This window comes from Tigriopus californicus, chromosome 3, assembly GCF_007210705.1.
Source record: "Tigriopus californicus strain San Diego chromosome 3, Tcal_SD_v2.1, whole genome shotgun sequence".
Classification (NCBI taxonomy): domain Eukaryota; kingdom Metazoa; phylum Arthropoda; class Copepoda; order Harpacticoida; family Harpacticidae; genus Tigriopus; species Tigriopus californicus.
The window spans coordinates 2,393,329-2,406,126 of record NC_081442.1 but is presented as its reverse complement, the minus strand read 5'-3'; the positions used below and the strand labels follow the sequence as shown (position 1 = coordinate 2,406,126).

Here is a 12,798-nt window from a genome sequence, read left to right as displayed (position 1 = left end):
GTCAGCCCTCGCAATTTCCCTTGGGTGAGCGGGTTGAGTTCTACTTTTAATCATGTCGCATTGAGGCGTACCAATCCGGCTCAAATGATTTATAAAGGTTAAGGCCAGATCTGATAGATGACCTCGTCCTCCGTCAGTCCGGATGGCAACATGAAACGTCACGGTTGATTTACAACCCCCAGCCATTCATGGTTTTGAAAAGAGAGACACATACCTAAGCAAGCGACAGACAACCAGACCACGTGTTCGGCACCGTATGCATCTCAGAGAATCCGCAGACCTGCTAAAGAGTACTTACGTACATCTTTAGTTTCTGGGTGAGTTATTATGTCGGTTTAGCCTTCGGCTCAAGCCATTAACCTGGATTCTTAGGCCTTGGGGAAGACAAAGTCTCACCAGAGACAGCCACCTAGCAGCCTTCATCGTCTTCAATGAAGGCTATGAAGGAGCAAAACGCAATCTGGTCTTTGGATTTTTTTCCACAGGAAGATATTATCCAGAAGCACGGAACGTTAAAGTTTTGCGCAACTCAACAGACACGGATATCAGCACTGTTCGAGCCCAATGACCACGAGGTCAAGTGAGGTCGCATTTGAGGCTGCTAGGAAACTCGCTCCTCTCATTGAGAAGTGAAAAAAAAATCGCTTTTGATCCATCAATTGTCTTCTTACCTAATGTTTGAGTTCAATAGTGATGCAGTAAAGCTTATCCAGAAGCTGGGATGAAACCACCAAATGGGATGGCTCAATAATTTCATCCGGGACATATTGTCAAATGCAACTCTGTTTCAGATTTTGAATGCAACTTACTTGGTTTGTGAATGGATGATTAATGTAGTGGACCTTGGTATAGATGGCGTAAGGAATGGCAGAGGCCAAAGCGAACAGCCAAAGGGCAGCAATGATCTTACTGGCTCGCTGAAGACCCGACATTGTGTACGAATAGAGCGGATGACATATCGCCAGATATCTGGAAAGCAGAATAACTATTTATTCAACACACGTTACTTTCGCGGCATGAAGTTTATAATAAATGAGGCTTGTAGAAAAGTGATATGCACATGACATGACACTTTTGGCGAGTTTGCCCTTTCATACTATTCAATTTTCAAACCTTGAGGGAAAAAAGCGGAGTTTGCCCAAACCTTTCTTCGAACGTGAGGGCATTCATTATAAATTGAAAATAAACCACATTAGCCCTTGTGATTGTGTTTTTTCAAGAATCAATCGCATGAGAACAAGTTCCTATTGGGGCTTCAATTTTTCATTGCCAGGTGGTACAAACAAGAAGTTTTATTCTTAGCCAAGATGTCCGTAGTTACCTTTCCATGGAAAACGCCACGATCGTTAACACAGAAGAATAGGATGTCCTGAAAGTAACGGAAGGATTGATCATCAATAATCCATTCACTCCTTAAGCTAAAGATGAAACGCCTCTCTAAATCAATCATGAAGAAGGGATCCCACTTACATTTCGGAGACTAGAGCCCGGATTTTGCACAAGGGCTCGCCAAAGATCCAAGGATATTGCTGCCAGTAAACGTGGAGATCGTTGGGCAAACCTGAAATGAATGGAAGACATTTGTCATCATTCAGACGCCAGGAATCAAAACCCAAGAGAAGCAATAAGGAAACGCAAGAAATTTGTGGAATGTGATCCTTGTACTGCGAGTCATATGGAACGAACAACGACGATTCATTCTTTTCATGGCTTTTGAGTGTTCCTGGTCTGACATGATCGTGCCCTTCAAGGTCACGGCTCTTCTGCCTTCATCATCACTAACCACGGTGGTTATAATTTCTGATTAAGTGTTTGCTCAAATACCAAGGCCTTACTAGTTTATACTTTCTTTGCTAAAGAAACACATGGAAATTTTTGGTTGATTAAGCATCTTTGAAAGCCGCTCATATTAGTATATCAAATGACTTAAAATGCATGATATAGTATCGCCGTCAGAAAGCTAGTCAAACAATGTGATTAGTAATCTTAGTTATGCACTGACATCAAATGTCATCGATCTACATTTAGTAGGTGCTTACGTAGTTATTGCTCTTTCAAAGTTGCGTTTGGCAGTAAATAGATTAAATAATGACCTAACAATACTTTATGTGTATCAAATGTTGCCACTTACAACTTGTTCAGCCGATCAGCCGACCAGTTTTTCTTAAATATGAAAAGTCACTCAAGCCAGTCAAAGATATATCAGTCAGTTTAAATTGTCAAATATGTTGCTTTTTGCAATGGCTATTTTCTACCTGCCAACGGCTTTTCGATTACACGTTAAAAAGAAAATTTCAAATTTCAAGATCAAAATAGTTGATGATTAAAAAATATAGTTGCAAAATGTTTATTTTTATAAGTGTTAAGTGACATCAGAAACTATTTTCAGCTTTTTCTGTTTGCTTCACAAAAGCAAAACAATTTTTGCATATTTTGGAACATTAAAAAAGCATTGTATATTTTTGGGCAATTGCTGTTAGGTAAAACCGTAGGTAGCGTTTTGTGGTCATATTGATTTAAATGTATTTGAATTGAGCGTCTGCTTAATCGATTTTTGTTTTAAATTTATCTGAAAACGTAAGTCACAATACTCTCAATATCTATCAATTATGATTTCAAAATACTAGCAGCTTCTCTTAGGTTTTCAGTGGATTTATATATTGATTAGATCTATCTTTAATGGTGCATTGTTTACCAAACCACGTCCTTGTGTTGCTTTAACAAAGAAAAGCGCAACGAGAACCTTTGCCATTTGAGCAAAATCTTTAAAGTGTTGTACGTAGGTACCACCGTGTACCACCGCATTGCCCTCCACTCTTTTCGCAATTGAGAGCGCTTTAATTGAAGCAAATCCCCAGTAAAGCTCAAGTTATATGCACTATAGACGCGAGATTGAACATTAAGGACCTACCTAGTGACACGACATGACACCAATTCGCTCATCAAAAGCGAGAATGTTTCGAGCTTTACTCCGTTTATTTGTCCTTTCGTCTATTTCAACGTCCCCGGGGAGGACTTTGAGACAACATATAAACTACTACCCACAGTGTTTTGGAATACCAAACAAGACGTGAGCAGCTCGAGTGTAATGGGCCGAATGAAAATCGATTTTTCTCGGTCACCCTCTCTTCGTTTCATCTGTTCTCAGCTCATGCTTGGTTTTCATCAAATAACTTTTGTATGGGTCGTCACGAAACTGTTTCAAAACTTGACGGGACCGTTTGCCCATGCCTTGATGGAGTTCGCTCCAAGAGTAGATCGCTGAACCACTGGACATCGAGACCTTCAAAAGAGGCCATGATCTCAATAAAAAGGCCAACTGGATGCGAATTTTCTTCATTTAAAGAGAACGTTAAAACCTGGTCGTTAAAAAATTCAAAATGATTTGAGAAAGTTCCTGATTTGATTGGTCAGCAATCAAGTGATTCAATTTTCGTCCATAAGTTGACCCACCCCAAAGTATCGCAAATTGGCATTGTTTGTTGCAAAGATTACCTGTCATTATATTTTACGGTAAATTTCCAAAAGAAAAATTTTGCACAAAAATATCACTGAATGCCAATTAGTAATTAAAAGCATTGGCAGCCAATTGAGCAGCCTCAAAACTTTGATATAAAAATGTTCGGATTATTATTCAAGAAACCCCTCGCCCCCTCCTTCAGAGGTCTCGAGGAAAGTTCAATCACTAAATAAAGTAAGTCTGGCCCATTAAAGCGCATGACAAACCAGACATTGCACCTCTCGCTCAGTTGTTTGACATAAGAGCGGGAAAAGTGAAACAAAATCAATTTCTTAAGTGTTTCCATTTTTCAACAGCAGCCATCTTGTTATTAAAAGAAAAACACAGCATTAACCCCGGACTAACTTGTCCTTCACAAATCCTTCCTCGTTGGAACGCAAAAAATTTATTAGAATCGCCTTGTTCTGACAAAGACTGCAAATTCCAGATTTGAAATGATCGCTCAAGATCACTTAACCGTCGGAAAACATGAGATGCATCTTGCAACAACCTATATTTCTGCTCCCTTAACACAATGTGTACATATGGACCAAGCGTGCATTGCATCTGCAAGAAACACAGCACCGTTTATTCAAGAAGTCTCTTTCGAAACGACCCAAAATGAGCGAGAGTAAGAACCAAGGAGGGGCAAACACTCGACGGAGTAAACTCTTGCTCCAATCACCTCACGAAGCTCCTTACGAAGCGGATTCTTGGCATTTTTTTTGAGATGGACAATTTGCAACGCTCAAATCCGCCCAAGTCGTTTTCGACTTCAATGGAAAAAGCTGTAAAGTTTCTCTTTCTTGTCCTTTCAAACAAGTGGCCAACGGCGATGACCTTCAAACATGTACTTTGTTGGCAAACCCACTCCCCCGCTCATACACAATGAACTGGAGATAGAGATAGTAATGGCCATGTTATGTGCCCTTGCTCTCTGGACTATATATTTGTAAAAATAAACTTAACAATATTAGTTATGATATGATATGAAACTATAGTAGCAGAAGTCCGAGGGTGCTTAAAGAATCAAACATTACTCACTTTCACGTGGGGAGCAATTTTTTGTTGCCTTGGTAACCAATTCACATTTATTTCGCACTAATCTAATCTCAAGTGATACGGCCTCTTCTTCACTGTTTAATGTACTGGAAAGTGTATGAGCAGTGTATCAACTAATTTGGCACGTGAAATGTGTCCTTGAAAGAAATTAGCAATGTCACTAGGAGAGAAATCGTCCCTGATTTTAGCGCAATTACGGTTTTTGACTTTTCAGACGTGGAACAAGTAAATCAATTAACTTAATGTATCAACCTGATGCATCCTCTGGGTTCATAATGATAGATGGGCAGTTGTATTTAAACAATAAATACTTGATGAAAATCACTGGGTGTATTTTTTGCATTTTCATTTGGAATGTCAATCAATGATAAAATGTTAAAATCTAATAATATAAAAAAAAGTATAACATGCAAACTTACAGTGAAAGTTTAAGGAGACACACAACCAAATGAATCTGGGAAAATGTTTGATTCTAGAGTAATGTTCCATCTTGTGATGAAACAAATAATTTAGCACGTGAAATTTGGTCGTCAGGTCAAATCGGAATTCGTCTAAGCTACAAAGAGTAAAACTCAATTTAAAGGATTTTTTCCTACTGAAATAGATGTGCAAAGGAAAATATTCCTTAAAAATTTCATGTTATGAGTTACCCTTCCATTCCAAGCTAGAGGATTTAGAGTTTGAAAGTGATAAATTATGCTCTGAGGTGGGTCCTCTTGGTCCATGGATCGGACATGTTGTGAAGCTGTGAAACAACGACATATTATTTTAGCATGTCATCTGGTCATTCAACATCTTCTAATAAGACCCTTAATAGCATAAGGTAAACTCCAGTTTCTCAAGGCAATCAATCGTCTATTATTGAATCAAAATCGATTATGATCTTACATTTTCGTCATTGTCAATTAAGCAATAACTTCTGGTCTTTTCTCGCCCATCACTGGTCTCTATCTCTTTTAATTGATTTTCATTGCTACACAATCCAGATCAAAACAAAGAGAGTTTCATTGCGGTTGGTCTGGCGAATTTCAACAATGGTCAACCCGTCCATAAAGAGTTAACATTTTTATGGTAACCCAATTCCATTTCCTCCTAGCTTTCTCAATGAGACTGCGCAAGCTTTCCTTGTTCAATTTGACCCTGAATTGCAGAAATTGTACTAGAATGCAATGCGACTCGTCCATTCTAATGAATGCCCAAAGTGGACCCAACAAGCACGTCAATTCAATACATTTTCGTATAATACAGACCCCCCCCCCTCAACTCTTTCACAGAAATGAATCTTGTCACAATGATTGGTTGACGGTACGAAATTGAAATGTTTCCTTTCAAGAAATGGAGATTCATTCATTTATGAGCTAGATATGTTTGGAGCCGAATGCCTGATTGAAGTAAATGTTGCCCTTTGGAGATTGAATTATGGAACTTCCAAGCCATTGTGAGTGGAAAGTAAGTTCATTTAAAAATGGCTGGTGCATCTGACAGCGTCTTTGAGATGGTTGGAGTAGAACAATTTTGACCTTGATGCCTTCAAAGAATGAAGATTGGCCAATTTTCTTCGATAATGCTCTTTGCGGATGAAATTTTCTCTCCAGATGAATGGCTTGTGATATTATTGCACAAGTTCCGTAAATTTTGCAATTACTCGTCCTAATGATTGCCTCACAAGTGGGACACAAAGCGGCCTCAATTGGCATTAAAATGTATCTGGAGATGATTCCAATAAATTAAATGGCGAAAAAAGTAATGGTAGCAAGCAAAGCGAGACAAGAAGAAAGACCCTCTCAAGATTCATGCCAAACATATCAAGTTGTTCAAGCCGAAATTGAGCATTGAAATAAACTCTTCATCTAATCCCTCAGGAAATGGAAAATTGCCAAAACTTCTTTTCAAGACTTCAATTGGCTGCTTTTCAACTGGGGTGGGTGGCTTTTTCAAATTCATAGCGAGACAACCATGAATGGATTTGAAGGAATTGACATTGGTATTCCCCACATTTACTCTCCAGTCGCTTCAAACCTAGAGCTAGTCGGGCATGAAACGCATTCCAAGTGTTACTTTCCGGGAAATATGGCAATGGTAGAAAGTCGCAATATGCTATGAACCTCAAAATAAAGATTAAGACTTTTTTTCTAGTGAGTACTGGAGATTCAAGGGTCCTCGAAAAAAGAACGATGAGCAAGAAAAAGACGGATTGGAGCGTCCTTGAAGTTGAGGGTGATGAAATGTTCCCTACCGGATAAACAGTGGTAAGCGTATTGTATAAAACATATAATGTGTTGGTTACATTACCACCGTCAAAAATGGTAGCTAGGAAGAATAAAGTTTTCATTAAGACCGTGAAATGGGTCGTCTTTGAGCCTTTAATCCCACATGTCACGAGAGAGCCGACTTATGTCTTCATTATACCAAGTTATGTGTGTAAACCTAAGCCGGGTTCGGTTTGTCTCTCTGACGGACAAAAGGATCAAATTCAAGCTCGAAAATAATTCTTCAATGCTTCATGTAAATAGACATCACAATTGAAGACTTAGGAAAAGGATACTTTTTTTGGCGTAATCAAGGCGATTTAGAACCCCTAAAAATGAAATTTCTGTGGGTTATGGCATGTCTTCAGGATAAAGACTAGATTGATGAGATTCGTCGCCTTTTAGAGATCCAGGATGTTTCTCAAAGCAGGTCTGATCACTTAATCGTCGCATTACATGTGGCTTTTGGAGAATCCTACGATCCCATTGGTGCCTTTCAAGCACAATTGATTTTTCAATCACAGGCTTCTAGATTAGGTTGATTTTCAGCATCATTGGAGTCTCTCCTGGGATTTGGCTTTTTTCTGCCTTTTCCAATAATGGCCAATCAACCCTATCAATGGAGAAAGTTGCAATGCATTGCCAACTCGTGGCCTACCAAGCATTTGAAAATCTGGAGTTAAGTTGTGGGTGTTGAATTTCCAATATCAGATAACACACTTTTTTGTATTGAAAGTCTTTGTGAGTTTATTGTACGCAGTTGAAACAGACAAAGCATTTGGAATGCATGGAATCGGTCACAAAACTAAAAAGGCCTGCTTTTTGAATTGTATCCCATCAGTTTGCACTTAAACAACCTGTTATAAATTGAATAGAGTGACGGAGTTGCTTTAAAAAGAGACAGGTATCTAACCAAAGGCTTATTTTTACTAATTGTGTGCCCCGCTTGGATAATAAAACAAAAGAAAATAAATACAGTGTTGCCAAAAGGCCCATCATTTTCTCTCGGATCCGAGCTGGTTAATAATTTGTTGTTTCTCTTAATCAAACAACTACATAGGGAGTCCATTTAGTCTTGCTTCTATTCTAGCTCCCTTTCAAATGCCATCCAAGCCGACATTAGTCGCTGAACGAACAAAAGTATGTAGGGTCTCAATAGCCTCTAATTATCCTCAGCGACCACAAAGCTGTGGGAACTAACAAGTCATATTCATTAGATTAATAAGGCCATCCTCAACACGCCAAGTCCAACTCGTTGATGGATCTTTTCTGTATCCATGTCCACACAACGACATTTTTCCAGGCATGTACTATGTATCTACGCATTTTAATTTGGGAGAGGCTCGCATGATGACAACATAATGATCATTGTTTATGACTCGAGCTCGAATTAAGCGTCTTGTACTAACACAAAATAAGTATCATTTCATTCTTGTGCCTTAAAACAATATCAAAATTGGTTCATACAAAGGGGCAGGCTCTCTGACCTTCCAAGGACGATTTGGAACTCTTGCTTTAGGCTCATTTTATTATGTTAGTTACCTATAAACATGAAACAAATCAGCAGCGGCATTTCCATAATGTAGCATAATCTAGGATCCGTTTCCATGCTTTAGGGATCAATGATGCATTGCTGGACCTTCAATGGAGCATAGTTTCATACCGCTTATGTCGGAATAGGATTACTTCTTGGGCCCTTGGATTAACAGTTTGTGACCAGACCGTCAATGTTGAAGTACCCTATGAATGTTGAATAAAATGAAAGGAATGGTCACCTCTCCGTCTTCAATGTATCTTTGTCTTTTTGATGTGCTCTAAGCACTGAACAGTATTGTTACATTTGAGGTTTTCGATCATAGTTTTGAAAGCACCACTAGATAGAGCCCAAAGCGAGCGGAGAAACTCCAGGGTGTCTAAAATTTCGTTTGTCACGGTAATCCAGATATTCAGGGTCAAAAATTGAATTAAAATTCAAGTTCATGTCTTGACACCCTGAAATCTGAAAATGTTTGACTCCATATACTGGTTCTTATTACTTATGTGATCAATCTACCTACGACTCAAACTTTCAAACCAGTACTGCCAATATTGACCCCGGTCTGATTTTTTTAGGTCAGGTTCAGTTGGATTTTCTGACCCCAAAAAAAACAAACTGGAATCAAACTTGGCAGTACTGGTTTGAAAGTTTGGACACAGGCAGATTGATCCCTTCAGTAGTTCTTATTTCAAAATGCAATTGAGAATGCGAAAAACCTTCACATGTGTTTCTTTAAATTACCGCAAATGTCAAAAACATTCGAAAACAAAACAACAAATGCCAGTAATCAAATCAGTTAGAATAGCTCTCCTTGACAATGAACAGTCCTAGAAAATTAGATGAATACTCCCATTTTCCTGTAGTAAAAAGGCATGTCACATTATGGGCTAGCATCGTTTATCAGGGCATTGCAGACGAACTTGATGCAGTACATACAAAATCAGTGGGACGAGGAGAACTTGACTAGCTCTGGCTTCTAAGACAGACTTACCTAGTAAGAGAATCAGCATATCAGCCACCGCCAACGAGAACAGATAGTAGTTGGTGGCTGACCTCATACCCGGAATCCGGAGGATCACACAGCACACGGACAAATTTCCAAACACACCCGTAATGAACATCACTGTAGATTGGGAGTCACCAATTAGGACACGATATCAGTCGTCAGAGAGCGAGAGAGAGGATTAATAGACGAGTGTCCAACTCGTAATTGGCTTATAAGGTTGTACTTCGCCCTTCGGCCTTGATTTGATCTCCGACTTCGTTGTCTGAGGATCAGATTTCTTCATCCAATTCAATGCCAATGCCACCAAGGATTAGGGACAATTTGAGTGTCTCTATCTCTCTCAGAGAAAGAAAGATGTTTTCTGAAGCTAAACTGATTTTTGGACTGGAAAACACCCAATTGGTCTTGCTTGGAAGCGATGGATGTTCTTTCCTACTCACTAATTATGCTTTCTGGGGCCATAGGAATGTATTTTTGAGTAGCGAGACTAATGGAAATAATGACCTTTAGGTTCATTAATTGAAAGAGAGGCTCAGCTTTTTGTCTTGCACTTGACTACAGAGACGATTTTGAAGAGTGAAGCAATCAGAATGATGTTTCAGATCTGTTGACCGTAGGCAAAACCAATTTCGGTGTATATTTTTCTTATTATCATTATTAAGAACGTTTGATATTGCTTCCTAATGTTCTAAGGGAACACATCAGAAGTGCTCAATAGCAAACTTTTCCAATCTAAAAACATGGGAAAAGGTAATGAATGGTTGCAAGCAACCATCATCAAAAGAATGAATCAGGAAAAACAGTACATCAATGACTGGTAAGGATCACAAATTAAGGAAAGGCTGCCAAAACTAACGAAATTCATTAATAGAGCAATTGATTTATACAATCCAATTCCACCGCTGTCACTGATTCATTGCAACAAAATAGAAGCAAAAATCAGGGTGACACGATTGTATTTTATCTCTAATCATTGCCAGGGTGTAGTTTTCAAACTTTTCACTTTGCCCAAGGGCACTAAAGCTTTAGAGTCCCTGGCTTGTCTTACTGTGCAATTATGTTGTAAATTAGAAGGTTTTCATTAAACAGACATAAAATGTCGCCATGGCTTGACATCATTTGTTACTTTGTAATTAGTAGGTTTTAAAACAAGATTGGTCAAAACATTCATACAATCATTGACTGACAGGATGGAGCTTTTTGCATCTATGCCTATCAAATTACGAGTAAATATTGAGCTCTTCAGGTTTACTTTGACAAACCTGATTGTGGACCATGAAATTCACCATTTCTAATAGTTTCTGATTATCAAATGGTTACTGTGGGATTCAGGACATTTCCACCCTAAAATCCCAGAAGACTCCTTCAATTGATAGGTCCTACTCGAATGCAAAGTTGAAGAGCGACAAATATGGAGAGCTGATCTCTAATGCAAAATCTAAGGGAGCATTTTGATATTATTTATAAAGATGAGGTCTCTTTGGGACACAATGGACTTCCATTTCATAACTTCGATTGTCCTTGTTCTTCCATCTTTGTGTGGTTCCATTTCGAATCGTGTGGGTTCATTTGTTGAACGTCAGTACACAACTTGGTGCTTATGATGTGCGCCACAATGGAAGAACAGCTAGTAGTTTTCTCTTTCTTGGTGTCTTTTCTTCCTTGGGACACTTCGACGTTCCATTATTTCTAGCTTTGCTCTCCATATGCCAAGGAAAAAAAGTCCTTGAGCATACTTGTTCATGGTTCGAAATTCATGTTGTGGATAGATCTTGGTCTTTAAGAGGTGTATGAGAGAGCAAAACAAATACTCCGCTCTTTGCTGACCGAAAATATTGCTGTCTTCCGAAGTGGATTGTACAAGTGAAGAAATAGCTTATACCGCACAAGTATGGCAACCAGATCATGCCACCACACTCCTCTGAAAGATCCTTGAAGCATTCCATGGGATCAGTTCCAGTGTCAGGTCTCAATGGCAGTCAGTGGCTTTGGAATCAAGTGATCCTGACAAATGGAATCTTTTCTGAAACTATGGGTGTCTTTCCCAACGACAACTCATTTAGCGTCTTTTCTCTAGTGGCAATAATCTTACACATTACACCTTGTTTGAAAGCACACAATCACACAATTTAAAAAGAGAGCCAATAATGATCATCCAAATTTGGGACCAAAGGTGCTCGCCCTAGTTTCGTCGTGATGTTTTTTAGATCCAAAGGAAGAGCCTTGTTGGAAACATTTGGATGCAAAAACCATCCTCTTTTAATTTAGAGAAGTCTAGTATTATTAATCAAGCCTTTGCAAATTGTCACAACATCAAACGTCCCATTGCTCCTTTTTTCTCGTTTCTGTTTCATTTTTCCAAGCACTTTGACACCGGGGAAATGAAATGGAGCACTTAAACGAGGCTGATATACATGAGACTATTTCCACACCAAATTCTGACATGTTCCATCAAAGGCCCAAAGAGCTCTTTACAACATCAATCAAGTTGGACCCTTATGATTTTGATTGCTCTGGCGAGGATGATAGTCGGACAGAATACCAAGACAAGCGATCTACTCGCTCGGGATTGGTTCCAACAAATATGGCACAATTATGTGGCTGGTCCCTGACCATTTTTCTCTCTCCCTCCCTCTCTGCTCAACTTCCCGATATAAACAATGGTCAGCGGAATAAGCTTTTCTGCTGGCTGCCTTTGTGGTCCCAACACGTTCCGTAAATACGCATGGATCTCAAAGGTGTGCTCGTTGAACTCGTAATAAACCACTGAGGTAGTCGACGTGGTTGGGAACGAAACATTAAGCCCCACCTCGGTTGAGGTCGGGGAGGAAACGTTGAACACCTCGGCCAACATTGACGATTGACATCCGTTCATTTTCGGTGAACAAGCCATCCACCCGAGTTGGTTTTGGTTTTCACTCGTTTTGAGTCAACACTTCATTGGCCTATTTCTTTTCTATCTTGGCCTCGGCGTCGTTAGAGCCAAGAAAGTGGAGCTCGAGCAGGCTGCAGGGCCAATTTCGAGTCCAATTAAGATATCGTCGGCCAGTCTTAAAGTGTAGTTCCTTTGCTCTTGATCTCATCCATGTAGAAAGATAGTTGCCTTCGGCGTGTTTGTAACAGCAGTGAAGAAGTCGAATCCCGCCGAACATTCATCGGAAACTATAAATTCGATTTCATGTCACAGACGAGCTTTACCCCTGGTGGTTTTAATGACTTGACAGCTTAAGAATCACTTTATCAAGTCTTGTCTACTGATAGCAAAGCTTGTCGAAAAGCCCAAAATGATCTAAACTAGAGTGTGAACCCGTGTGATTTGTTCGTGAACATCTTAAGAATGATGTCTTTACTCCTCAACCATTCATATTGAAGAAGGCTCTAATATACGTTTACCCTCTTTGAAACAACATACGCGCTATACTCCATTGTACAGCTAGCTGGGATG

General features: G+C 39.3%; 1 protein-coding gene across 3 annotated transcripts in view; it reads right to left on the bottom strand.

The window, feature by feature from the left end:
• LOC131878009 (neuropeptides capa receptor-like) overlaps nt 1–12,798 on the bottom strand; it is a 58,994-nt gene that overhangs the window by 12,196 nt on the left and 34,000 nt on the right. For 2 of the 3 annotated variants that reach the window (XM_059223886.1, XM_059223887.1), the window contains 3 exons: nt 1,471–1,561; nt 1,322–1,369; nt 810–969 (listed from right to left, as the gene is read on the bottom strand). In XM_059223886.1, coding sequence (XP_059079869.1) covers nt 810–969; nt 1,322–1,369; nt 1,471–1,561 — 299 coding nt within the window. Of the gene's footprint in view, nt 1–809; nt 970–1,321; nt 1,370–1,470; nt 1,562–9,338; nt 9,472–12,003; nt 12,514–12,798 lie in introns of those variants that run through there. The other variant, XM_059223888.1, reaches the window with a different exon arrangement.